Source organism: Apis cerana, linkage group LG14, assembly GCF_029169275.1.
Source record: "Apis cerana isolate GH-2021 linkage group LG14, AcerK_1.0, whole genome shotgun sequence".
Classification (NCBI taxonomy): domain Eukaryota; kingdom Metazoa; phylum Arthropoda; class Insecta; order Hymenoptera; family Apidae; genus Apis; species Apis cerana.
In genome coordinates, this window is record NC_083865.1 from 6,233,845 (window position 1) to 6,259,807 (window position 25,963).

A 25,963-nucleotide genomic window follows, 5' to 3' on the forward strand; every position below is an offset into this window, starting at 1 on the left:
TTAAAAGAATGCATAATTCAATATGTATGCTTCTAAAATTTATTGACATTTAAATGTAATTTAGAGAAAAATTTAATTTTTATAATTTTGTTTTTTTTCTTATAAAAATTGTTTCATCATTTGTGTGATTTTTGGTAAAATAAAATCAAATATATATATTATACACATGATTTGATACGTTTTGAATTTGTACACAATATTACCATCATCATTTACAAGAAACAAATATAATAGTATTAAGTAAGATTTATGTTTAATTCTATTGTATATACAAATATTATCATTTAGTTAACATTTTAACTTAGAAGTATTGACATAAGAAAATTAAAAAATACGTACGTATATAACAAATAATTTTATAAAAATAGATCATATACACAGTCTTTTCTTGCTTTAAACTTTTGATTGGCTATTATACAATTCTTAAAGTATTATATCAATAAAAATGAGCTTCAAAGCTTTGTTTCATGTTTAACCCTGTTTCTAAACAATTGACTTGGTCGAAGTAAACCTTGAGAATTATTTAAATAAGAATTTCCAGATACGATAACAGCTGCTGTAGAACCTGAATTTAAAAATTCGTTTTTATTATCTTCAAAAGTAAATCGTTGTTGCTGTTGTTGTGTTTCACTATGATTATTAGATCCATGATTGTTCTTTATACGATAATGTATTTCAGAATCTGTCTCTTCTTCATTATCTGCACTATCTACATCTCCTAGAAAAATATTAAACATTTAAGTACATTTTTTTATAAAATTTAAAATAAAATAATAAATCGTAATAAATTAATATTTTTATATAATATTTAAAACAATAATTTATCCAAATTATAATAAATTTAAATAAAATTCACCATCTGAACTATTAGTAGAAGGTAAGTAAAAACGCGAGGCTGAAATTTTGTTATTTCCTACTCGTCGTTCACGTTCTCTGGCAGTGTTATTTGGATGATGATATTTAAATTCACGGGGTAGAGTATAGCTTCGAGGCAATGATATTTGACTACCTTCCATGTCACTAAGTTCTCCTTCTATCTCCCCTTCACCTTTAGAACTTTCTTCTCCGCCGTTTTGACTTAAATAATGATAATAGTAATAATAATAATATAATAATAAAATTATTATTATAATATAATTATAATATAACATATAATATAATATATAAATAGATATAGATAAATACATTATGTATATTTTTTTTAAGTTTATCTGTTGATTTGATATTTTAATAATTTTTTTAATTTTAAAAAATGAAATTCATTAAATTTAAAATTATCTTAATTACCGAGGATTAACATGAGAAGAAGGTGTCCAATGTGAATAGTGATGAGGAAGACATCTGGGTGCAAGTAAAATTTCTGGAGTATCTGCTCTTTCTCTTTGTGTTGTTCTCCAGGAATTTGAAGGATGAATATTTGGATAATAGGAAGAAGATGGTGGCGGAGGTAAGAGACAATGCATTTTTACAGGTGGCCATGAAGATAAAGTTACTCCTCCATTTTGATCACCTACTGATGGTTCAGATGTAAATAAAGGAGAGCTAGGAGAAGTATGTAACTTTGTATTAGGAGGTGGTTGTTGAGTTGATGCAGGTGATGATGAGAATGATGATGCCGAAGCTGAAGGTGGAGGAAATAATTTTCCTTCTTTTATTTCTTCTTGTATAGCTCTTAATTCGCGTAATTGCTGTTGCTTTTTCTCTTGAAGTTTTTCTCTTATTAAATTTACATTTAAAGAACCGGCAGTTCCAGAATCCGTTCCAATTTTTTGTTCATTCATATGACCATTCTACGTCAAAATAATGAATATTAATGTAAAGAAAAAATATGAATATATAAAAAATTGTAATGAAAATCAATTTTATGTTTCTTTTGTTTCTTTTTTTCTTTTATAATAAAATAATATTCAATATTACCTGTATTGCATTGGAATTCACGGATTTTTTCCAAAATGGTATTAATTGACGTGAATTGCTATTTATACCATGCCATTGTTTTGACTCATCCAGTGTATTTATAGGAGCTGTAACAGTTCCAGATTGAGATTGCGGTGGCGGAAGAGGTACGAATGTTGTTGGTTTTTTCTTTTTACGATTTGGATTTACTACAGTTGGATTAGCAAAACGACAATTGAATACTCCTGGTATCCCACCATTACTTAATTTAACTCTTCTCACTCCAACATTCATATTTAATTTTTTATTCTCTGTATATTCAATTTGTTTTTCTTCTAGATTATCCTACAGATATGATTTTATTAAAAATATTTGTTTTATCATTTTTTAAATTTTCATTTTAATTTTTAATACTATACTTGGTTTGATAAAGCTGTGAGATTTGAGGCCGTCATTCTACCGCCAGCTTCATACCTTAATCTTCGTACATGAAAAAATCTAAAATATTATTTTAAATTATTAATATTTATTATTATTATTCCAATTATTGCTATTAAATAATTATATATTCATTTATACATATATATTCATTAAATCAATTAAAAAAATAGAATTTGCAATTACCTATAATAAAGACCCATGAAAAACATACCACCAAAAAATAAAGCTAATAATGTAAGTACTAAAGTTACAGGATTTGGATGATGTTGGTGTGGAAGAAAATCAGTTCTATTGACACCAACTATCCATACACCAATGAGTAAACTGTTCTCCAAAAACATTACTGTGTAAAATATTATCTATATAAATATATAAAATATATTAAATTGAATTCATTTTAAAAATAATAATACTAAAAAAAGAATATCAATAACTCACCATTTTTTGACGATGATTTGTTTCATGCAAATTTACATATGCAAATATATAAACAAATGCAAGAAGTGAAGCTAAAGATGTTTTTCTTAAAATAGGTAAATGTTCACCACCATGAAAAAGACCATCTGGAGTAAGTAACAACCACATTAACATTGACAACCAATGGAGAGCCATGACAATTAACAACCATTGTCCACCATACAATGAGGCATAAGCTACTAATACTCCTACTCTAGCGCTTACAGTTCCTAGACGCCATGCTAGTTGTGCCAGCACACCTAGCCATGTCAATACCAAACGTTCTAAATTACGAAGACGTGCTGCACCTTTGCTAAAACTAGCCACTGCCCAACATACACTCCACAAAGATAGACCAGCAGATACTGCAGTCAACTTTGCTAACTTATCATTGTCTCTGCTTTCATTTTCTTTTGTTTTTTCAACTTCATTATTTGAATCATTATTAATTCCAATTGATAGCAGATATAATTGTAGAAGTAACATTGGTGCAGCTTCACAAAATGCATGAATAAGACGTAATACACAAAGTTCTCTTACCTAATAAAATTATATTATTAATAAAATTTATATATATATATATATATATAATATTTATATTAATAAAATATATAAATTATAAGTTATATTTGATAGATATATAAGATATTTTCTTATTTCTCACCTCATGTTTAACATAAGTAAGATTAACTGGAATAAATAATTTGAAATATCTCCATAATACTCCAATTTGAGTTGAATGAAGTAATAAAACACACCATATTGTCCAATTTCCATTTTCTTTCTTTCCATTACAATCTGTTATAGTATTGTCAGTTAATTTACCTCTGGCACCCCACAAATACCATCGTACACTAATAATCTGAAATTAAATTACTATTGTAATAAATTGAAATTTTTTATTATTTAATTTACTTACCTGAGAAATAATTAATGAAGTTGCTATAAGCATAACACTTAAAGGAAAAAGAATTGGAGGAGCTATAGAATGTTGAGCAAGGGCATATATCATTGCAAAATCAAAAACAACGTCACAAAAATATGATGCAAGAGAGATTATGTTGAATAATACATCACACAATGGTAGAAATTCGTGTTGATGTTGTGTCTGTAGATGCTGGGCCATAATGGGCTTTTGTTATCCATTTGGATTATCCAGCACCTTTTCTTTTCATCAACCTATGCCACACATTCCACAATATAGCAATTGCCTCATATAATGGAGAAAAAAAATTATATTCTAGCTGAAATGTAAATTATAATTTAATATAACAATTTAATATAATAAATTATAATGGTATTATTAAAAAATAAAGATATTTTTTTTAATTAAAAAAAAATCATAATAGTTCTAAAATATATAAAAATTATAAAAAAATATTATTATAAATATTTATTAATAAAATACATCAGTTACTTAATAATAAATAAAAATAAAAATTTTGATAGTTTGATATAAAGAAATTGTTATTCTAAAAATATAAAAAAAAAATTATAAAGCGTAGGAGGAAGCGAATTTGCTTACCACATTCCTCAGATGTCACCGAATGAGTAATCACAAAAGTAACATTCTCATCTAGATGCTGGCTTTGCAAGAGCTTGGACCAATGTTATATGTGTGTGTGTTATATGTGTGGAATGTAAAGAATTTATCTGTATACTTTGCGGACGCTTTCAAAAATAAAACTTTTTTTCACTAGTTATTTATAATTTGAATTATTTTTGGATTATATTTATATATTTTCCATCAATTTATACTTATAAAGAACACTTTATTCAATTTTAAATAAATTTAATTCGATCTATCATTTGGTTCAAAAGATAGCTTTGAAATACTATAATGTAATATCTATCGTTGCTCCACTGACTTTAAAACGCAAGATTGTCGACCAAGTAGTCAGGAATTCCAAACAGTGGTTCTCTTACTAGGATTTTGCGTAAAAACTTTCCACGATTAATCAATCTTTCGCATTCTTTGTTAGTGGTTCTCATAATATTTGATTTGATTTTTGCACATACATGTAAAATATAACAAAAACTAAGAAAAAGTTATGTACTTAAAATTTTATTAATTAATTAAGATTTAATAATTTAAAATTCACAAATTCAAATACTTTTAAATGGAATATTATGTAAATATATTCAGAAATATAAACATTAACACATTTATTTATTTTTTTACATTTTTTTATTTTCCGAGAAATATAACAATTTCTCTTTTTTATGTGATGAAGAATGCATGTATGTAAATTTAAAGATTGATAATTTATTCATGTATTTATTATTTATTTTTATATTGTTTGTATACTGTAAATATGTATTTATATATGTATTCTTTTTTAATATATTATATATTAAAATTTATAATAAGATAAAGTATATTTTTCTTATAAATTAAATCTTCTGCAGTTTAAAGATTGATTAAAATTATATGCATAAAAAATGTTTTGAAATTGTATTTTTTCTCAATTACATACATACTTTTTATACTTTTTCTATGTATATATTAGCAAATTTTATAAAATTGTCCTAAGGCCACTTTTCCTAAGGTCATTAAAGTTTTAGTTTGGTCAAAGATTTTGTTTTTTCTTCAATTAAATTAATAAATAAATGAAAATGAAGTTATTTGTTTTTAAATATATCAATAAATAATGCTCATTATGTATTTTATAATTTTTTTAACTACGAAGATTAAAAAACAAATATTTTATTTTGTTTTAAATATATCACACAAACATTCAGACGCACAACAATCCAAAAATCATGTTAAATATAATAGATTTAAGAATATTAAAAATTTTAATTTATATGATGAATTTTTATAATCGATGTTATTTAAATCAATAAAGAAATATTCGAATTATTTCTATTAAAAATGTCATTAAGATAAACATAATAAATTCCTAAATCTATTAAAATATTGAGACTAAAGGAATATATATTATGTGCCTTAGTGCAATTTGATATTATGAAAATGTGAATTCTATAAGTACATATCAATACCGTATTTTAAAAAAGCCTCTTATACATTTCATTCAATCATAATATGTTAAAAATTTTGTGTACAAAATCTGTTATGTTATAATTATTTTCAATTAAAACTAACATAAAAAGACATTCATACAGAAATGATATGCCGATTTGTAAAATCAGTCTTACAGAGTTTAAAAATCAGATATATGTGTGTATATATATATATATATACACATATATCTTTTGATATTCATTACGCAGAGGTAGGAATATTTTGAATATATTAAAATAAAAAAGAAAACAGCAACAGTATATATACAAAGAAGAAAATGCCGAGTACTATCAACGATATATGAATTTTTATACGTATAAATATTTGGCAGCTTGTTAAAAAACAATGGTACATGTTCTCTCATAATATTAAGAAATATATCAAAATAAAAATAATAAAAAGTGCTTTATAATACCTAAGAAATTTGAATAATTCATGATTAAATTTGTATTTAAAAAATATTATCAAAGAATATTTCTTATGTTGTTGTTTAATTAATAACTGTAAAAATATTATTAATAAATAATTATTGCTATCATATTTCTCATTTAAAATTAAATTTAAATTCATAATTTTATAAGTCAAAAAAATGATATCATATTTATCTAAATTATACAATAAGTAATATTAATTTTTTTAAAAATAATACGATTTGTATAACTAAGAAATAGAATATATTATAAACTTAGCTATTCTTTAAAAAAAGAAAAAGAAACTAAAAAAAATAATCTATTTTTAATAGTTTCTGTCTTTAAAAACAGCCTTTTGGATAATTATTATTTATTTTGCTCCTAAATGAGAAAAATAAATAACGTGCACTTTGTTTTATGATTTATCTTACAAAATTATTATGATATGGCTGAATACTTTAAACATTATCAGTAAATTGTAATTGAATATTCTAATGGTTTTTTTGTTTTTTATAAAATCTTATTACATGAAAATTATGATAGGGAGATTAATAAAAGATAACAATTTAAAATTCAATTATTTTTGCTTTTAAAATCGATAAGAATAATATAGATTGCAAAAGCTAATAAAACAAAATTGTCTTTGTATAAAAGTATTTTAAGTAAAAATCTTGGAATGTCCATCAAATATAAGTAATTCCACAAAAAAAAATTCAATCGATTCGACCATAAGATGGAACTATATTTTTTTCTATCCAAAAATCGCAATTAGGATAGTCACGTTCAGGAAGCGTATCTTGACCAACAATCAAAACTCGTTTCACACCATTAGAATTTGTTTGAGCTACTTCGCCGTGCCAAACATAGTGATTAAAAAGCTGTTGCATAGCAGATACGTGTCTTTTTTCAGCAGGAGTACGAGCAGCATACGATCCAAGTATTGCTGCAGCATCACTATCGGGATCTGCAAACTGACCTCGCGGTTGTGTTGCCACATAGAATGGAATATTGGTCTTCATTCTAGCGACTGTTAGCAATGGACATACAACACGAATGTCCGAAATCATGCTTAATAAACCTCTTAATGTTGCATTATAACGTCTGAAAAAAAATTTAATTTTTATAAATTTTCTCTGTAATTTTAATTTTAATTAATAATTAAATTTTTTAATAGAAATATAAATGAAAGTCGAAATAAAAATATTTTTTACAGATATACTAATAATGAATTTAATAAAAGAATCTAACCTGAGAGCTTCATCTGCTAAACCTGTTGTGCCCAGTAAAGATTCTTTTACAATTTTTTCTACTTGTGTGGAATTGAGAGTAATATTAGAAATAAGATATTTAAGAGGAGCTCCAGCATGGGCGGTGGTACCCATTACTATTTTCACTGAAAATTCATCTCTTGCCCAAATTTGACCTACAGGTTCTTGAAGAATAGCACGATCAAGTACAAGCCATTCGTGTCTTCTATCTCTAATTGTTGCTTCTCTTGCTTCAGGTAAACCAATATTTCCTAAATGCCACGTCTCAGGGACTGAATCCATGATCTCTTCCGCACTTTTGCTTCGTAAACAGGCGGCATCATTACATCTTGTAGAATTTAAAAATAACTCATTAAGCGTTTCTGAAAATTCCAATTCTCTTCCAGGAAATATTGCACTACCGCTAGAGATCCATACTCTCTGAAAAAGATCTCTTGTTCTTCGAATACCAACTAGAGTTGTTACAAGAGTTGCCCCAGCTCGATGACCCCATAAAGTTACAGATGATTTATTTCCACCAAAATGTTCAATATTAAGATGAACCCATTGAAGAGCTGCTATGATATCAGATAAACCATAATTTCCGGATGTAAGAGGATGCGATGTTCTTGAAAGTGGCTCTGTAGCTAAGAATCCGAAAATACCCAATCTGAAATATGAAAAAAAAATCATTATAAATTATAGTGTGTATATATATATATATTCTATAATTACTATACATACTATATATACATATAAATTTTTAGCATATGAAAAAATAAAAGAAAAATTAAAATAAAGAATAAAAACTAACCGAAAGTTAGGTCTAACAAACACCATATCACGAACACGAGCAAGTTTTGCAGAAGGTTGCATCACACCTGGAGAACCACCGCTAAGAGTTTCAGCACCAATCATAACGACTACTGGTAATGGTAAATCGTATTTAACTTTAGGTGTAAAGACATCCAAATACAAACAATTCTCAGTTCCAATAATACGTCCTGAAATTTCTCGTTGCCAACAAACTTTCGAAGAATTATGTGCTTGATATGTATTTTTCCAACAATATTCTATTTTTCGTACAGATTCTGCAGGTTGCCAACGACGATTTTCTAATGGTGGAACTGCATACGGAATTCCACGAAATGCAAATGCTCCGTCTTCCGATATACCTTGTACAAATCCACAAGAAGTTATTGCTTCAACGAAACTCCCATCTTTTATCAATTGCGAAGCACTTTTTCTTGGTCCGATGCAAGCGATACAGATGATAATCACAACTGATACCAGGATGCATAATGTAGCCACTATTGTTATATATATATTGAATGAATTAAATTATTATTATATTACTTATAAATTATTATATTATTAAAATTTTAAAATTTATATTGTTTTACATTTTAAAAATTTTTTATATATTTAAATATTGATGATGTAATACTTCATTTTATTGAATTATTCGAAAATTTAAATTATAATTAATTAATAAGGTTTTAGAATTGAAACTAAATTGGAATTATTACTAATTGTATTATTACGAAATAATTATATACCTAATACAAATAAATTTCGTCTTGCAGCAGATATACAAGCAACAAGAAAATGTTGTTTAGGAGATTCAATTCCATCTGGAGTATCTCCATCAAGTCGAACGGTTTCCATGCCGTCTTCATTTCCAATAGGATTCTTTTCTGTTACAGCATCATCAAGTGTTTCAATACTCGCTAATTCAGCAGTTCCAGTAGTTCCTAATTCCACTTCACTTTCCTAAAATAATATTATTTTTTATAATTTTCAAGTATAAAAAAAAATAATAATTCAAAATAAAATGAAATAAAAAAATTTATAATATAAAAAATATAAAAAGTATAATGTAAAGATAATTATATTATAATACATAAAATATTATAATGAATAATGTAAAGATTATTATATTTATATTAATTTTTCATAGCTTTCATTATATTGATTATATCTAATGATATAAAATAATTTATAAAAATAATGATTTAAAAAAAAATTTCTTATAAAATATAAATTCTGAAAAAAAAATATATATTATTATATTAAATTATTTATATTTTTAGTTAATAATTAAATTGTAAAAAAAATAAAACAATTTTAAAATACTAAAAAAAAATGATGAAAAGATTTGCTTTTAATACAAAAAAACGACAAAATTACTTCACAAGTTAAATAAAATATATGTTTGATTTATATATTTTCAAATTATATTTAATTATATAAAGTTTAAACTATTAATTACCTTATTTTTTTTTCTAGGAAAAACAGAAACCAAAGGTAATTTTATCGCATCAAGAATTCCCTTTCGTCCTTCTTTTTCTTTGACATCTTTATTTGGCATATTTGTTTTTTCCAATGATATATTTTGATCAGTTTCTTTTACAGTTTTATCAATTGCATCGCCTTCACCAGTTTCAAGCGAATTACCATCATCTTCCTAATAATAAAAATTAAATTTATGAATTTTAGAATATTTTCATTTATTATAAAAATATTTTTCAAAAAGTAGACAAAAAGATAAATATATTTTCTATACAATATTAATATTTAATTCAATAATCAATATCACTTCTATATCGTAACGATTTTTATTATTTAAAAGACATATGATCAATAATGCCAGGTGTGCAATTTATCTGACGTCATTCATCGGTTTAATGTTAGAAAAAAATCGTTACGGGGCTATGAGCACCCTTCATGAACACACGCACGTTACTTTAAGAACTTTGTGCTCATTGTAAACGGATCAAATCAATAAAAAAAAATTATATTCAAAATATTATTACTCATTAATTTATATTTATAAATTAATATCTTAATATAATAAGGAATAATTAAACAATGCAACGTTTTATTATTTAAATCTCCGTTTACGTGATTAAATTAAAAAAAAACATTCGTTTTACTTTTTTATATCTTCTATAAAATTACAAAATAAATATTATTTAATTTCAACAGTTTAAAAAAATAAGATGCAGGCATATAGTTCATAAATGTACATTAGATATTTTATATTAAAAAGACAAACTCAATTAAGAAAGGAATTATTTTTGATACTATACTATATATTATTAAAAAACAAAAAGAATTTCAATTACTTTACAAAGTTCCTTGCTCTTTGTACGATAGAACCCAGGCATTTTAATGCCACCAATTGGAATTTTCTTTTTAGGTTTCTGATCTTCAGATTCCATTTCTGGAACGGTCGATGCCACAGTATGTTTCGTGTTTTCAGCATTCAACATTTTCTCTCTTTCTTCTTCTGCAATTTCTTTCTTATCCATACTCTTTTCCTGATCTTCTTGATTCATCTTTTATCTTATTCTAAAAAAAGAATTAAATCCAATATTAATCAAATTCGATACTTAAAATATTTTTATAATATAGAAATGTTATCAATACGAGAAAGATAATGTTTTTTTGCAATATATTCTTTTAAATGAATTATGTTAATATTAATTGATTTATTTTTTTGATATTATTCTATTCATAATTTATTTTTATTTTTTTAATTGAATCAATGTAAATATAATAACATATATTTTAAACAAGAAAAAGCAAAAAAAAAATTTGTTAAAAAATATAATTTTCGATGATTAGTTGTACATTTAGAAAGAAAATATACGAGGAAACCATAATGCGTACCACCCTATATACGTATAAGAGTTGCAGCTGGCGTCGGGACGCCCAGACATAAACCGATCGATTGGATGGCATTGCTCTCTGAGCTTATTGCCTCGAGAAGTCTAGCAATATATAATTTTGTTTTTATTTTTTTAATAACAGAAATTTTTATCCTTTAACTTAATTAAATTGTATAATTTTTATATTAATGAAATTATTAATGAATTATGATTCTTCAATTATTGTACATTATCAATATAGAATTTCATTAAATATAACTTATTATATATAAGCGTATATATATAAATAATATAGAAAATATAGATAAATAATATATAAATAAGATTTACAAATTTAGTAAATTAAATAAAATAATTTATTAATTTTAATTTTTGAAAGAATAGAATTAAATATATTTTATAATATTTATACTAATAAATATACTAATAATATTAATACAATTTTAATAATTTGTATTATCATTTATTTTTTACAAAATTATAAAATATTTAATGCTATCAAAATGTGCTATCAAAAAATAATAAATATACTTATTATAATTATTTCAGTTATCAATTAAATAAAAGTAAAACAAGATAAAAAAAGAAAGCATTAATTTTAAAAATTAAAAATAAAAACAATACTTATTTAATTTTTCATACAAATTTTGCAATAAGAATTATTTATTTTTTCTTTAAATATTGTAATATATTTATCATTGATTTAAATAATAAAGATATCAATTTATAAGAGAATATAATATAGATAATAATATTAAAACTATGGATTCACAGAAAAATTCAATCGAATTTTACTGGTCAAAATGTAAAACGATTTTTCTTGTTCGATTTATTCTCCCCTATGTTGCAGCCCCTTTATATTGTGTTCCACTGTCGCGCAGTTCCGAAAGAAATAGGTTGAACTTTCTCTTCCGTGGATACAAAAAATTCATATACAGTTACTTTAGAATATTTATTTCTTTTTATTTTAATATGTAAATATATCATTTCTAGAATATATCTACTATAAGATTATTTTTAATAAAAATTATCTTCCTATTTAATTATTTTTTTATTTATAACATGTATAAATATAAAAAATACATTTTATATTTCACTAAATATTTTCAACATTTCAATAATTTTTATTACATATATTTCATTTATATACTAGTATAAGCAAAAAAACTATTTATAGATAGTTTTTTTCTTTTTTTATATCGTTTTCACGAACTCTTATTACATTCACGATTCAGTTCAATGTATTTTTCACTGTACGAATCGTGCAAATGGCAAATAAGGAAAAAAGTTGTAAATACTTACGCTTTTCAGAAGATTCAGAAAGGACGCTACTTAATTTTGTAGAAATATTTCTTCTTTCCTATCTTGAAAAGTTATTGAATGATGAACTACAGTGAAAATTAATCACGTTAATTTTGCGAATAATAATCACTTCATTGATTGTAAAAATTATCAATAAATTATTTTAAATAGCATAAATATCACCACAAACGGAGCTCAGGGCATGCTTACTTCGACTGTCGTCCAACGAATCGTCTATGATGCTTCTCCCACCATAGTTTGAACACAGTACAGTGTTTCTATTGGCCAATTCCAACTATGCGCGGTTGCTTTGTTTTAAATGTTTAAATGATGTATTCTTTGCACTTCTATTTATTGTAATATTATTATTATATAATTTAAATTGAATTATTGTTAAAAAATAAAAAATTAAAAAATAAATAAAAATAAAAATTAAAAAATAAAAATAAAAATAATTATTTCATTCTATTCTATACAGAAAATACATAAATTAATATTCGAAATTTCAGTAATTTAATAGAATAAAATAATATTTTATTTTTTATATTTTCGTAATATTATGAAATATTCCTAACAAAGTCATAGAATATAAAATACGATATATGATACATAAATTAATTTATCTTTATGAATAGATTATGAAATTATAAAAAATTATTTTTTTAAAGAAATTTCATTTTAAATTTTTACACTGCAATAAATATTTAAAAATGGCGTTTATATTTTATCATTGTAACCAATGATAGAACATGTAATAAAGAAATCTATAGATTTAAATAGAAAAATTTGAAAAAAAAATAAAAAAAAATTAATTCATAAAGACTAATATATTTTTTATGATACTTATTATTTGTATTTTAAGCTTTGCTAGAAATATTCTAAAGATACTAATTATTATACTTCTAAAATGGAATATTTTGAATTACATATTGGTAAAATTATGTATATTTCGCGCTTAATCCTATACTACGCATGCGTGTTCTTTCCAAAGTAAATCCGCGTCGTCGCTGTCGTAATATCGTACTTGCGTTACTCGTTTCACGATACGTAGCGTGCATTACTGTACAATCGTATACACATCTATCGTTTGACAGTTGATTTTAATTCGCGCACATAGTAACCATCAATTCTGATTTATTCGATATTTATTTAGTTTTTCCTAAAACAATATATATCTATTTGTTGTTGACATGTCGTTCATTGAATTCCGGGGATCGGTCTATAAGAAAGCGCGCTTATATTCGCCAACATTGGATACATAGGTGTCATAATGTGTTCGAAGAGGAGCCTACCAATGTCTACGTGCCTAGAGATGAATTTCCTGCATCACTTCTGGATATCGCGGGGTTAAAGTCTCGGCTCGACAGACAAAATAGCTAGATAGATAGTTAGCATAAATAGTTAAAAAAAAACAGAAGGATTAAGTGTTGGTGAAGCAAGCATAAGAGCTTGTTCAGTAAAATCTCTAAATTGAAAATCGCGAGAAAAAAACGGCCGATCAATGTCTTATTTGTGATGGGAGTGCCTGCGCGGGGAGCACTCGCGGCGATTGTCGCCATAAGCGCATTCGCTGTTTATTTAAATAGCCTTAATTGCGGCTTCGTTTTTGATGATATTTCAGCGATAAAGGATAATCGTGATCTTAGGCCTCATACACCTTTAAAAAATGTTTTTTACAATGATTTCTGGGGTACTCCTATGCACAAGGTAATACGATATGTAATGTAATGGGCGCTTTCGATTTCCCCTTCCCTTTCACTCTTGTCTACCTTCTTGTGTATTGATCCGTTCAACTCTTCTCTTCCTTTTCCTTCCCTTTCGATTTGATTCGATTCAATTTAGTTTTAAATAAGTAAATCTTATTTAACTTTAAATTCTTTAAGTTTTTTTTGTTTTTTTTCCAACAAATCAATATTTTTGATCAGAAATTTTTTTTATTATTTATCAATCAAGATTGATAAATTCAATGAAGATTGATATATTATTCAATTTTATTAAATATTTCTAATTCTAAAAGTAAATTATTTTATAAATGATATGATATATTTTAATAATATAATTTATAGAAAAAATTATATAATTTAGTAAATTTTTATTTATTTTTTTAAAAAAGAATGTATAAAACTATTTCAAACTATATTAAAATGCTTTATTATTTATAATATTAATTTGAGAGTTTTTAATTTAATTTTGTGAGTATTAAAACAATTGTATTTATTTTTAAATAGGAGCAATCGCACAAATCATATAGACCTTTGTGTGTTCTCACATTTCGATGGAATTACTTAATTCATCAATTGGATCCTATGGGATATCACCTACTTAATGTTATTCTACATATTGGAGTATGCTTATTATATTTCAGGTGTGTTTTTTCTTTTTTTAAAAAGATAGATTTTTTTTAACTATATATTATGTTTTAATATAATATATAATGAATATTAAGTAATAATATTAAGTAATATTATATATGTGAGAGAAAATTTTGAAAAAAAATTATTCAAACATTAAATAAACATAATATATAATATTAAATAAATATTTAGAATTTAGGAATATTTATATTTTATATAAATATTATATTTAATATTTAAAAATATCATTGAAATTGTTTTTATACAATAAAATAGTTCAAAATAAAAATAAAGTATGTATTAATTGATATTGCAGGACTTGTTTGATGTTTCTATCTGATTCTGCAACTTTTGTGTCTTCTCTTCTGTTTGCGGTTCATCCTATACATACAGAAGCAGTAAGTTGTTTAGACTGCTTTCCATATCGATCGAATCGATCGACGTTACCTTGAAATTATACGAGAATATTATTTGATAATTATTTCTAGTCCTTGTTCTCCTCTTCGGCGACAATGTATCAATGTATCCAGATTCAAATGGTCGACGTCGAGCGATCGATCGCGTCGTAGTTCCTAGTTCGTGTTTAGATGCATTGTCAGTGGATAATCGTGTATTAAGGTTACAGGAGTGGTCGGAAGAGCAGAAACATTGTCCTCCTTATTTTACTTAGCGGCTTTAATCACATATACTAAATGCTGTAGAAGTAGAAGATCTACAGGTATTTAATTCTTTTTATTTTTTTAACATTTATTATTGTAAATTATTAATATTATTTATTAAAATATATATTACATTTATTTTTAGGATGGAAATCTTTGATATTATCTATGTTTTTTGTTTTCACTGCCATGTTATGTAAAGAACAAGGAATAACAGCTACTGCAGTTTGTGTATTTTATGAAATTTTTGTTATACAAAAGGTAAATTAACATATAAATATTATAATTTAAAAAAATTTTTTATTTTTTTATTTCATTATTTGTTTAGATAAGAGCAGTGGATATTTTCCTAACATTAAAGGCAGCTTTTGGTGGGAAAAAAATATCACTTACTTGGTCCAGTGAAGGTACAAAACGATTGACAGTCCTTACCCTTGTTACATTTAGTTTACTTATCCTTCGACTACATGTAATGGGCTCAAAGTTACCTGTATTTACCAGGTACCTGTAAATAATAATATTTAATTAAAAATTGAAACCAAAGAATCTTGTTTTTTTGTAAATATAAAGTTCCTATAATAAAAATTAATAATTCTTTTTAATATTTCAGATTTGACAATCCCGCGTCAGTGGCTCCAACGCCAATAAGACAGCTTACCTATAATTACCTCGCAGCAGTTAATTTAAGACTACTATTTCTTCCAAGCGATTTATGCTGTGATTGGACTATGGGAACGATACCCTTGATAGAAAGTTTTTCGGATCCTCGCAATCTTGCTACTATAGCAACTCATACAACCATACTAGGATTACTGATAACAGCCATTTTAACACCTAATAGACAAACTTCCATTATTCTTATAATGGTTAGTATTAAATTAATTATATATTTTTTTTTTAAATTAAGATATAATTTAAAAAAAAACTGATTATGAAATTTTTTATATAGAGTTTGGCTATGATGGTACTTCCATTTTTACCTGCCTCAAATCTTTTCTTCCCAGTGGGATTTGTCATTGCTGAAAGAGTATTGTATGCTCCATCTATGGGATTTTGTATGCTTATTGGATATGGATGGAGCATTTTATGCGATAAAAAGTAAATTATAATTATTCAAATTTTTTTTATAAATATTCAAAATTTTTTTGAACTATATTCTTAATATATACTTTTTATATTTATAGATTTAAGAAATTAACACTATTTTTATTAATAACTCTTTTGGCTGCACATACAACAAAAACCTTTATGAGAAATTACGATTGGTTAGATGAATATTCCATATTTATGTCAGGATTAAAAGTAAACGATCGCAATGCCAAATTATTTAACAATGTTGGGCATGCTTTGGAAAGTCAAGGAAAATTCAAGGAAGCATTGAATTTCTTCAATATGGCTGTGCAAGTTCAAGGCGATGATATTGGTGCGCATATTAATGTGGGTAGAACTTATAATCATCTGAAGATGTTCAAAGAAGCTGAAGATGCATACCTAAAAGTAAATGCATAATTAAAATAATATAATTATAAAATTATTTAATAATAATATTTATAAAATTCAATTGACAAAATTGTTTTAGGCAAAATCTTTATTACCAAAAGCAAAACCTGGAGAATCTTATCAAGCGCGAATAGCTCCAAATCACTTGAATGTTTTTGTAAATTTAGCAAACCTAATAGCAAAGAATGCAACTAGGTTAGAAGAAGCTGATCTGCTTTATAGACAAGCTATTAGTATGCGTGCAGATTATACGCAAGCGTATATTAACCGAGGTGATGTTTTAATTAAACTTAATCGTACCAAAGAAGCCCAGGAAGTTTATGAACGAGCTCTTTTCTACGATAGCAACAATCCAGACATTTATTATAACGTAAATATAAAAAATAAAATTATTAAATATTAACAATGTTTATTAAAAAATTATATATGTTTTATATATAATATATAATAATTATATATTAATTTTAATTATTATAATAATTTTATTTTTAAAGCTTGGAGTTGTATTTCTTGAACAAGGAAAAGCATCTCAAGCCCTAGCATATCTTGACAAAGCTCTTGAATTTGATCCAGAACATGAACAAGCGTTACTAAATTCAGCCATTTTACTTCAAGAATTAGGACGCGCTGAACTACGAAAAGTAGCCAGAGAAAGACTTCTAAAACTTTTACGAAAAGTATTTTCCTTCATATTTTTTCATTTTTTATATAAATGTCAAAATAATATTTCAAAATATTCCTTTTCATTATTTTAATGAAATGACGTTTACTTTTAGGATTCAAATAATGAAAGAGTTCATTTTAATCTTGGAATGTTAGCTATGGATGACCATGATAGCGGAAGTGCAGAAAGATGGTTTCGCAACGCTGTTGCACTCAAAGAAGATTTTCGTTCTGCTTTATTTAATTTGGCTCTTTTATTAGCAGATGAACAACGTCCTCTTGAAGCTGCTCCATTTTTAAATCAACTGGTTAGATTTCATCCGGACCATGTTAAAGGATTAATCCTTTTAGGTGATATTTATATAAATAATATAAAAGATTTGGATGCTGCTGAAAATGTAAGTTTATCATCATCATCACAAATAATAAATATTTTTAAATATTTCAATATTAATATAAAAATTTTTAAATGATGATTACAGTGTTATCGTAGAATTCTACAGTTGGATCCAACAAATATTCAAGGTCTTCACAATTTATGTGTTGTAATGGTTGAACGTGGTAAATTGGGCTTAGCTGCTCAATGTTTGGAACGTGCAGCAGCTCTAGCACCTCATCAGGATTATGTACATAGACATCTGGCTATTGTTAAAGCTCGTATCAGTAGATTATCTCCAGAACAACGTGATACAGAGGTGTTCGATGATTCTTTTTGGCAAAATGGCCCCAAAGAAAGAAATTTTAACATGGGAGATATTTCCAACAGTAATGGCATTGGAAGTACTAGTGGTACAAGTGGTCTTAATAATATGGAAAATAGCCAGTTTTTAGGCAAAACGGATTCTGTTTTTTCAAATCATCATAATCATATTAGTCATAAAAGAAGTAATACAGACTCAACGAATCATATGGTGCATCTGAAAAGTTCATCAAAACCTGCAAGAGTTACATTGACTGAAATGAAGCCGGAAGTAAAGAATACGCACATCGATCATGATAAATCAAGTACTAATTTGAATAATCAACAAGATTATTCCTCTGGAAATTTTTTTAGTAAAAATATGAACTCAGATGCAACGGAATTGACAATCGATCGAGAACGTGCGATTAATTCAGAGAAATTTGATAGGACTGCATCAGCATTTTCAACAAGTGGAAAGCATGGAACTATACGTCGAAAGGATACCGCACTTTCATAGTACTGATATTTGAAAATTATGCCGAATATTGTATAAAGTTATATTCTATATATAACGAAAAAATATGGTGGTACAGTCGTATAGAGCTAATGTGTGAATATAAAATAAATACAGAGTATTGTTTTATATGCTGTACGAATAGAATGTTTTGTAAAATATATTTAAAAAATGTGCATTTCTTTGGTTTTGTTTTTTCGTTTATGCGAATAGAATTTATCATTGTCCGAAAATCATAATTATCGTTTTATCTTTACAATATTTCTATACTGCTTTCGAAAATATTTTTTATTATTTTATTTCTTTTAGAATAATTTTGAACATGTATTAAAATTTACGTGTAACATCCATTAAGAATTTGAAAATTCGTTTCTAAATTTGATTATGTATATATAATATATACAATTAATTATAAATACATTATATTATAATTTAAAAAATTTTTACTAGAAATCATATCATTGCTTTTCGGATTATATTATTTTATTCATTTTCTGATAACATAAAATCAAAATTTTTGAATTAAAAGAATATGAAGAAGGAGAATATAAAAAGAATATAAGAATATTAGAAAAGAAATGATATACGAAATTTTTTCGGATTCTTGAAATATCATAAAACGTAAATCAGAATTTAAAAAAAAGGAAATTAGAAATAGATATCATCTTTAAGTGAATGAAATTTATAAATATAAAAGACAGTATATAGAACAGAAATAGATAAAAATTGTTAAATTGGCGTCATCTTCGAAGCACTGCAAATGAAACATAAAAAGAGAGAGAGAAAAAAAATAGATATAATAATTGATTGTTATTGCCATCTCTTGAGTGATAGATATATTTTTTTGATGGATAGGATAAGGTAAGGAAAAATTAAAAATCAGTATGATTTCTTAAATACTTTTAAAAAATATTTTCTATTCAAAAGATAGCAATGATAATCATTTCTTATATTATTTTTTTTATTTATATTTGTTTCATTTGTAATATTTTGAAGAGAACTTGATTTTCTAATTATTATCTTATCTCTGTCTTTTTTTCATTAATTATAATATATAACAAATACATATATATAAATATAATTTTTACTTATATATTTTGCGTTTGAAAATTAATCATTACATTGTAATTTATTTTATTTTATTTTATTTTATTTTTGATATAATGAATATGTACTATATGTAAATTTATATTTAATATTAATCTAAATATCTTTTTAAGATAGAGTAATAAGATTATAATATATATAAATCTATTTTTAGATTTTTAATTACTTTATTAAATTGATCATACAAAATGCATGAAATCATCAAAGAAAATGAAATTACCATTTTTCTGTTGTGGCACCTCCCCAACTTTGTCCTGCTGCAGATTGTGTTGTAGCAGACCATTCTTCTGAAGTCTAAAATAAAAAGAAGATAAATAACTTGATTTAATATCAAACTTCAAATTTACAATTAAATTTATCTATTAAAATTAAACTTATAATTAAAAAATATTCACCTGAGCAGCCCAGTCTCCACTGGTTTGGAATGCTTGTGCAGCACCTGCTGTAGGAATAGTAGCAGCAGTTGGTGTTGCTACATCGTCAGCCCAATTCTCAGGAGCAACTGCTCCTGCTGTATCAACTTCATTGACCCAGCCAGGTTCAGCAGCAGCTGCAACTTCAACTGCTCCAGCAAAATCTTTAGCTGGTGCTATTTCCTTAGCTGCTTGTTCTTCTTTCTCAGCCTTAAAACAATATTTTAGAACTTTATTTATTGATATAAATTAGATCAAAATATAAGCAAATTGTAAAAATATATTCAGTAAAGATTAAGCCATATAAATAAGGTCAACAAATATATTTCTGGATGTTACTTTTTCATCATTTATAAATTATAAATGAAACGAAATGAAAGAAAGTTTTTTTTTCATATTGAAATTACAAATAAGAAAGTATATAAGAATAATAGTATATTACCTCCTCTGGATCCCTATAGAAGAATAAATCTACAACAACATCCCATTTAGTTTCACGAGCAATAGAGCCTCTTAATCTTAATACTTCTCTTGCCAATAGCCACCACATTAGACCAACACAGTGAAGACTTTTTGTGTTACAGGGAATTGCAATATCAACAAAACGAAGAGGTGAATCAGTATTACAAAAAGCAATTACTGGAATATTTACATAACTGGCCTCAGTAATTGGTTGATGATCAGTAGATGGGTCAGTAACAATTAGAAGTCGTGGTTCACGAAAAGCTGACTAAAATAATTAATTAAAATTAATATAGAATAATTTGATCATGTAAATATGAAATTTTTAAATAAGAAAAAAAAGATTAAATCAAAATAAGCTAATAAATATAACTTATGAAGAATTAATATCATCTATATATAAATATATATAAAAGTAAATAATTTATATTATATATATATAATATATATATAATAATATATATAAATATTATTTATATTAAATATATACCAACCTGAATTTGATTAGTAAATGCACCAGGAGTAAAACGTCCTGCAATAGGTGTAGCTCCAGTATGTTGTGCAAATTTCAAAACAGCTCTTTGTCCAGTTTGTCGGCAACTAATGACAAAGACTTCACTAGGATGTTCAATAGCAACAATGGCACGTGCTGCCAATAATAATTTCTCCCATGTATGACGCAAGTTAATAATACTGACACCTGCATTTAAAAATAATAATAGAAAATAATAAATCATATTAACTAACAATAAAATGTAACTTATCATATCAAATAAAATTTACCATCACTTTTCTTTTTGTATACATATTGTTCCATTTGAAAATTAACATTTTCTGCACCTAAGTGAGTATAAGCAGCCAACATTTTTGTAACATCATCCTCTTTGAGAGATAATACATCTAAACCTCCTGACATCTTAACGTTGAGATTGACTTACGAATAACCTACAAATAAAATACGAATAAAATACAAATATTGACAAATAATTTTTTTCAACTTCATGATTTTAATTATTATTTGCTTTATTCATTTATTACATGTTATTTTGATATCTTTTTTATAAATATCATAAATGAATAATTTCAAAAATGTAATTAATAATCTGAAAAAATAACTATTTTATTTCAAGACACAAAATGAATAATATTTAATATATTGAGTCAATATAATATTTAAGCATATAAATCTTAATAAAATAAAAGTTTTGTGTCAAAAAATATTGTTATTATTAAAAATTGCTATTATTAAAAGAATGCCACGTGTTAGAACGTAACTATTATATGAATTTAATGTAACTATTTAGTATTATTATATAAATTGTTATATAAAATTGAATCCTTATATAATTATTGTTTATTAATTAATATTTTTTTATTGTATGAAATAAAATATGTTATAAATAAAGAAAAATATTTTAATAAACTCACGTTATCAATGCCACTAGGAGACTTCCAACCGGAAAAGAAGGAAGCTTCCAAACTCCATGCTGCTTTAATTACGAGGGTAGAATATTACAAAATATATATATAATTATAAAGAAAATTGATTATTTTAAAACAGTTATATCTAAAAATATAAATCAAATTCAATTTTTTAGAAAATATACAATTTAAGATTATGTTGAAAATAAATTAAGTTTCGCCGGGAAATTTAAATTAATAAAATGAGATACAAATTTCACAAATAAAATTTATGAAATTATTATTAAAATTTGTTGAAGTATACTTTTTTCGTTTTTCTGACTTATGTAATATTTGATTTTAAAAATATACAATTAATTTATATTCTTCAAAAATTATTATATCATATTTATATTCATAAAAAAATAAATTAATAATTTTTCAAATTATATAAATAGATAGAAAAAATATAATATTTTAATATAATGTCAATTTTATATATTTATATATAATTGTTATATATAATTGTTATATAATATTTTTATGATAATAAAAACATCTTTAGAATATTTTGTACCCTAACCTATAACATGGGATATTCCCGAACGATTATCTTCCTTTCTACAAATATATAATTAACAAACTATATTATATTATATATGAAAAAAACAATTTCCTAAAATGGTGTAAAAGAATGTATCCGGCAAATCATAAAACTATTTTTGTTTTGGATCATACGCCATATTTTGGTATATCTACTGAAGCTCCTCTAGAATTTGATTTTTTAAAGAGTCGCAGTCAAAACTTAATTCCTTTAGCACCTGTTTGTAAATCTTTATGGACCACCAGTGTAGAAGCTTCATTAGAATATTGTCGAATAGTATGGGATCTCTTTCCAACTGGAAAATTGGTACATTATTTTAAATTATTATTATTAATTAAGATTTTTATATCATTTTAAATAAAGTAATTTTTCAAATTATTTTATCTTTTACAGATAAGATTTGTTGTAACTGATCGTGCAGCATATGTATTAAACTCATGGAGTCCATCGCAACAAAATTTAAATCATGTTAATTATATTAGATTGTCTATATATAATATTAAAAAATAATATTTCTAATCAAAATTTTTATGATTTCAGATAATGAATGGCACAGCCATTTTAGGAGTACCGACAAAGACTCCAAAACCTGGAGATGATTATTCAGTAATACATGGTTTAAGGGTAGCTATTGAAACACTTAATGAATGTTCAGAAATTCAACATGAAAAGAGAACATCATTAAATGAAAATGCTAGTAAGCTTGTTAACAGAGGTCGAGTAATATGTATTACTAGTGCTCGAGATAATAGTAATATGAAAAATTTGGAAAATATATTTTTAAATGAATTAACTCAAGAAAATAAAAATGCTTTAGCTTCAGATCAGTTAGTATTTAAATTTATATTCTATAACATTAAGTACATTAATTTTATAACATATTTGTTTTTTTTATTTTCAGTTTAATACCTGTAGATTATTGTCATTTAGTTATATTGAATATTTTTCCTAACAATATTGAATCACAAGTTACTAGCCAGGGACCAAGAGAGGTATTTTGTTCTATATATATAAATTCGAAATTTTATGAAAAATATAATTTTATAAAAAATGTGATTTCAGGTTTCATCATTATTAACAGTAGAAGTACATTCAATTAAGGCACCTGCTTTACATTCAAAATTGTCTCACTTAATTTTATCTCATTATGATCTGGCTAGTACAACAGTAACTGGTATACCAATGAAAGAAGAACAAAATGCTAGTTCTTCTGCAAATTATGATGTTGAAATATTTCATTCTTCAGCTGCACATTCTACAATTTTAAAAGGTTTTATAATTAACTTTAAAATGTAAATTATGATATATAGATACAATTATATAAATATTTCGTAGGAAATCCTCAAGATTCGGCTTTAATTAAGACATTTAGAAGATTTGAAGAAGGATCAGAATATGAAACTGTTACTTTAAAATGGTGTACACCACGAGGATGTAGTGCAGCTGAAATGCAAAATTGCACAGCTATGCATCGAATCACACCTGTTGATGTAAATAGTAGACCTTCATCTTGTTTGATTAACTTTTTACTAAATGGTAGATCTGTTATGCTTGAAATGGCAAGAAAAAGTGGAGGAAAAACTATTTCTCATTTACTTGCTGCACATGGTGGAGAAATTTTTATACATACATTATCTACTGCTAGGAGTGTATTAGAGGATCCACCTTCTATTAGCGAAGGTTGTGGTGGTCGCGTCACTGATTATAGAATAACTGTAAATATATTTTTAAAATTTTTTTTTTTTAAGATTTAATATTTTTCATAATATTTTTTTATAATTGGCAATTATCATAGGATTTTGGAAGACTAATGCGGAATAATGTCCTGGTGCCTTTAAAAAGAAGTACAAATTGTAATAGCGAAGGTCCAGCAGAAAAAATGAGATTTAGATTAGAACGACATACAAAATATTGGCCAATTACTATTTCTAGTACACTAATGTTTAATCTAAAACAGGTATATATTTCAAATTTTATGATAAATTTTTGTCTAATTTTAATGTTTAATAATGATATAATAATAATATATTTATATAATTTAGTTAATAGATCCATTACCAGATTTGATGGTAAAGGAAGAGCTTACTGCAGATGAAGTTTTACAATGCAAACAAGTGATCTTTAGTTTGTTGCAATTGGAAGCAAAACACGAAGCATTACCATTACCAAGTATAGGGGGTGGTCGCGGTGGAAAAGGTGGAGTACGAAGAGAAGAACATTACAGATTATTATGGGGAGAATTAGAAACATTTTTAAAACATCATGCAAATAATTCTGCTGCACATTCTGAAGTTTTAACTTGTCTTCTTGAAGTACGAAGTAAAGACGATAAAGATAAAGTTGAATTGGACCAAGCATTACGTGAATTAGATGGGTAGGAATTATTTCTTATAATACTTTAGTATGACATTATTAATATTAACTAAAACTATGTATTTTTTTTTTGTCGTTTAACATAGATTTGGAAAAGAAGATGGAACTGCTCGAGCTAGTGTAATAAGAGCAACAACCGATTCACCGATGTCTCCACCGCCAAGTACATCGATATCTCTCGGTAAACAACTTCACAAAGGTGGTATTTACGCTCCTAAAAGTTTATTGGACATTTGGTTGCAACGAAGTGCACCTAAGGAGAAGAAACCTGATTTTCACGGAAGAGTAAATAATGATGGACTTAAAGCAAAATTATATCCTAATTTAAAAGAAACTGGACGAGAACCACGTGAGCCCATCTTGGAAGGCTAAATACTTCATTATTTGAATATTGAAAATTTGTTAAAATAAAAGAATTACCTATCAATAAATCGTTCTCTTCTAGACATAAATCATAACTGTAATAATTACTATTTGTTACTTTTTATTATTCATATAATGGATACTCTGCTATGATATCACCAAAAAAAAAATTTATTAAACTATAACTAATCCTTTATTGTATCTAAAACTTTGTCCCATCATTGTTGGGTATGTATTATTTTTTTGACATATACATATATTTTTAGTGAATATGAACGAAAAAAGAATATGTATTTATTTCAGTTTAAAAGATAGGAAGTTTGAAAAATCATTTTATAAAATAATAAAAATAAAGTTACAAGAGCAAACGTCACAACGTTATCCAACGGAAACATTTAGAGGATGGATGCTCCTTCT

General features: G+C 25.4%; 5 protein-coding genes and 1 long non-coding RNA gene across 8 annotated transcripts; 2 read left to right on the plus strand and 4 right to left on the minus strand.

Moving 5' to 3' along the window:
• Window positions 1-228: 228 nt before the first annotated feature.
• LOC107995610 (uncharacterized) lies at window positions 229-6,515 on the minus strand. The gene is made up of 10 exons (XM_017053225.3): window positions 4,319-6,515; window positions 3,713-4,037; window positions 3,458-3,655; window positions 2,776-3,333; window positions 2,521-2,696; window positions 2,316-2,394; window positions 1,918-2,241; window positions 1,288-1,790; window positions 857-1,077; window positions 229-718 (listed from the first exon to the last, which is right to left on the minus strand). The coding sequence occupies exons 2-10, from the start codon at window positions 3,917-3,919 to the stop codon at window positions 453-455; spliced, it is 2,532 nt and encodes an 843-aa protein (XP_016908714.1). The 5' UTR covers window positions 3,920-4,037; window positions 4,319-6,515; the 3' UTR covers window positions 229-452.
• A 205-nt stretch (window positions 6,516-6,720) lies between these two features.
• On the minus strand, window positions 6,721-12,693 carry LOC107995612 (neurotactin). The gene is made up of 7 exons (XM_028665642.2): window positions 12,452-12,693; window positions 10,604-10,829; window positions 9,748-9,942; window positions 9,035-9,248; window positions 8,290-8,785; window positions 7,477-8,145; window positions 6,721-7,329 (listed from the first exon to the last, which is right to left on the minus strand). Exons 2-7 carry the CDS (start codon window positions 10,814-10,816, stop codon window positions 6,942-6,944), a joined length of 2,175 nt encoding a protein of 724 aa, XP_028521443.1. The 5' UTR covers window positions 10,817-10,829; window positions 12,452-12,693; the 3' UTR covers window positions 6,721-6,941.
• Window positions 12,694-13,436: 743 nt separating this feature from the next.
• Window positions 13,437-19,001, plus strand: LOC107995607 (protein O-mannosyl-transferase Tmtc3). The gene is made up of 13 exons (XM_062084292.1): window positions 13,437-14,158; window positions 14,680-14,816; window positions 15,122-15,203; window positions 15,424-15,523; window positions 15,610-15,725; window positions 15,793-15,965; window positions 16,075-16,330; window positions 16,414-16,562; window positions 16,649-16,961; window positions 17,044-17,334; window positions 17,459-17,641; window positions 17,741-18,025; window positions 18,110-19,001. The coding sequence occupies exons 1-13, from the start codon at window positions 13,967-13,969 to the stop codon at window positions 18,824-18,826; spliced, it is 2,994 nt and encodes a 997-aa protein (XP_061940276.1). The 5' UTR covers window positions 13,437-13,966; the 3' UTR covers window positions 18,827-19,001.
• Window positions 15,010-16,261, minus strand: LOC107995608 (uncharacterized). The gene is made up of 3 exons (XR_003697117.2): window positions 16,123-16,261; window positions 15,253-15,969; window positions 15,010-15,186 (listed from the first exon to the last, which is right to left on the minus strand). It is a non-coding gene; the product is annotated as an uncharacterized LOC107995608 (long non-coding RNA).
• Window positions 19,002-20,077: 1,076 nt separating the features above from the next.
• Window positions 20,078-22,911, minus strand: LOC107995605 (small ribosomal subunit protein uS2). Of its 2 annotated transcripts, none has more exons than XM_062084306.1 (7): window positions 22,790-22,911; window positions 22,234-22,295; window positions 21,589-21,750; window positions 21,300-21,505; window positions 20,786-21,073; window positions 20,326-20,553; window positions 20,078-20,224 (listed from the first exon to the last, which is right to left on the minus strand). In XM_062084306.1, exons 3-7 carry the CDS (start codon window positions 21,719-21,721, stop codon window positions 20,147-20,149), a joined length of 933 nt encoding a protein of 310 aa, XP_061940290.1. In that variant the 5' UTR covers window positions 21,722-21,750; window positions 22,234-22,295; window positions 22,790-22,911; the 3' UTR covers window positions 20,078-20,146. The 2 variants fall into 2 exon arrangements, with proteins under 2 accessions (XP_061940290.1, XP_016908709.1); XM_017053220.3 differs by having other exon boundaries at window positions 22,234-22,292; window positions 22,790-22,848.
• Window positions 22,901-25,635, plus strand: LOC107995604 (integrator complex subunit 13). 2 transcript variants are annotated; one of them, XM_017053217.2, is made up of 9 exons: window positions 22,901-23,116; window positions 23,204-23,278; window positions 23,351-23,637; window positions 23,712-23,802; window positions 23,873-24,080; window positions 24,146-24,525; window positions 24,606-24,767; window positions 24,853-25,184; window positions 25,270-25,635. In XM_017053217.2, the coding sequence occupies exons 1-9, from the start codon at window positions 22,901-22,903 to the stop codon at window positions 25,553-25,555; spliced, it is 2,037 nt and encodes a 678-aa protein (XP_016908706.1). In that variant the 3' UTR covers window positions 25,556-25,635. The 2 variants fall into 2 exon arrangements, with proteins under 2 accessions (XP_016908706.1, XP_061940277.1); XM_062084293.1 differs by having other exon boundaries at window positions 24,158-24,525.
• The last annotated feature ends 328 nt before the right edge of the window (window positions 25,636-25,963 follow it).

Excerpts from the sequence above, each read along its gene's own strand:
- LOC107995607 (XM_062084292.1), top strand. The coding sequence starts at position 13,967 with ATGGGAGTGCCTGCGCGGGGAGCACTCGCGGCGATTGTCGCCATAAGC. Across the intron at positions 14,159-14,679 it reads GGGGTACTCCTATGCACAAG|GAGCAATCGCACAAATCATA; the intron begins GTAATACGATAT and ends ATTTTTAAATAG. Across the intron at positions 15,966-16,074 it reads AAGTTACCTGTATTTACCAG|ATTTGACAATCCCGCGTCAG; the intron begins GTACCTGTAAAT and ends TTAATATTTCAG.
- LOC107995604 (XM_017053217.2), top strand. The coding sequence starts at position 22,901 with ATGTATCCGGCAAATCATAAAACTATTTTTGTTTTGGATCATACGCCA. Across the intron at positions 23,117-23,203 it reads TCTTTCCAACTGGAAAATTG|ATAAGATTTGTTGTAACTGA; the intron begins GTACATTATTTT and ends TATCTTTTACAG. Across the intron at positions 23,279-23,350 it reads CGCAACAAAATTTAAATCAT|ATAATGAATGGCACAGCCAT; the intron begins GTTAATTATATT and ends TTATGATTTCAG.
- LOC107995612 (XM_028665642.2), bottom strand. The coding sequence starts at position 10,816 with ATGAATCAAGAAGATCAGGAAAAGAGTATGGATAAGAAAGAAATTGCA. Across the intron at positions 9,249-9,747 it reads TTCCTAGAAAAAAAAATAAG|GAAAGTGAAGTGGAATTAGG; the intron begins GTAATTAATAGT and ends ATATTATTTTAG. Across the intron at positions 8,146-8,289 it reads TTTGTTAGACCTAACTTTCG|ATTGGGTATTTTCGGATTCT; the intron begins GTTAGTTTTTAT and ends TTCATATTTCAG.
- LOC107995610 (XM_017053225.3), bottom strand. The coding sequence starts at position 3,919 with ATGGCCCAGCATCTACAGACACAACATCAACACGAATTTCTACCATTG. Across the intron at positions 2,242-2,315 it reads TCACAGCTTTATCAAACCAA|GATAATCTAGAAGAAAAACA; the intron begins GTATAGTATTAA and ends TCATATCTGTAG. Across the intron at positions 1,791-1,917 it reads TGAATTCCAATGCAATACAG|AATGGTCATATGAATGAACA; the intron begins GTAATATTGAAT and ends ATTTTGACGTAG.
- LOC107995605 (XM_062084306.1), bottom strand. The coding sequence starts at position 21,721 with ATGTCAGGAGGTTTAGATGTATTATCTCTCAAAGAGGATGATGTTACA. Across the intron at positions 21,506-21,588 it reads ATACAAAAAGAAAAGTGATG|GTGTCAGTATTATTAACTTG; the intron begins GTAAATTTTATT and ends TTTTAAATGCAG. Across the intron at positions 20,554-20,785 it reads TCTATAGGGATCCAGAGGAG|GCTGAGAAAGAAGAACAAGC; the intron begins GTAATATACTAT and ends TATTGTTTTAAG.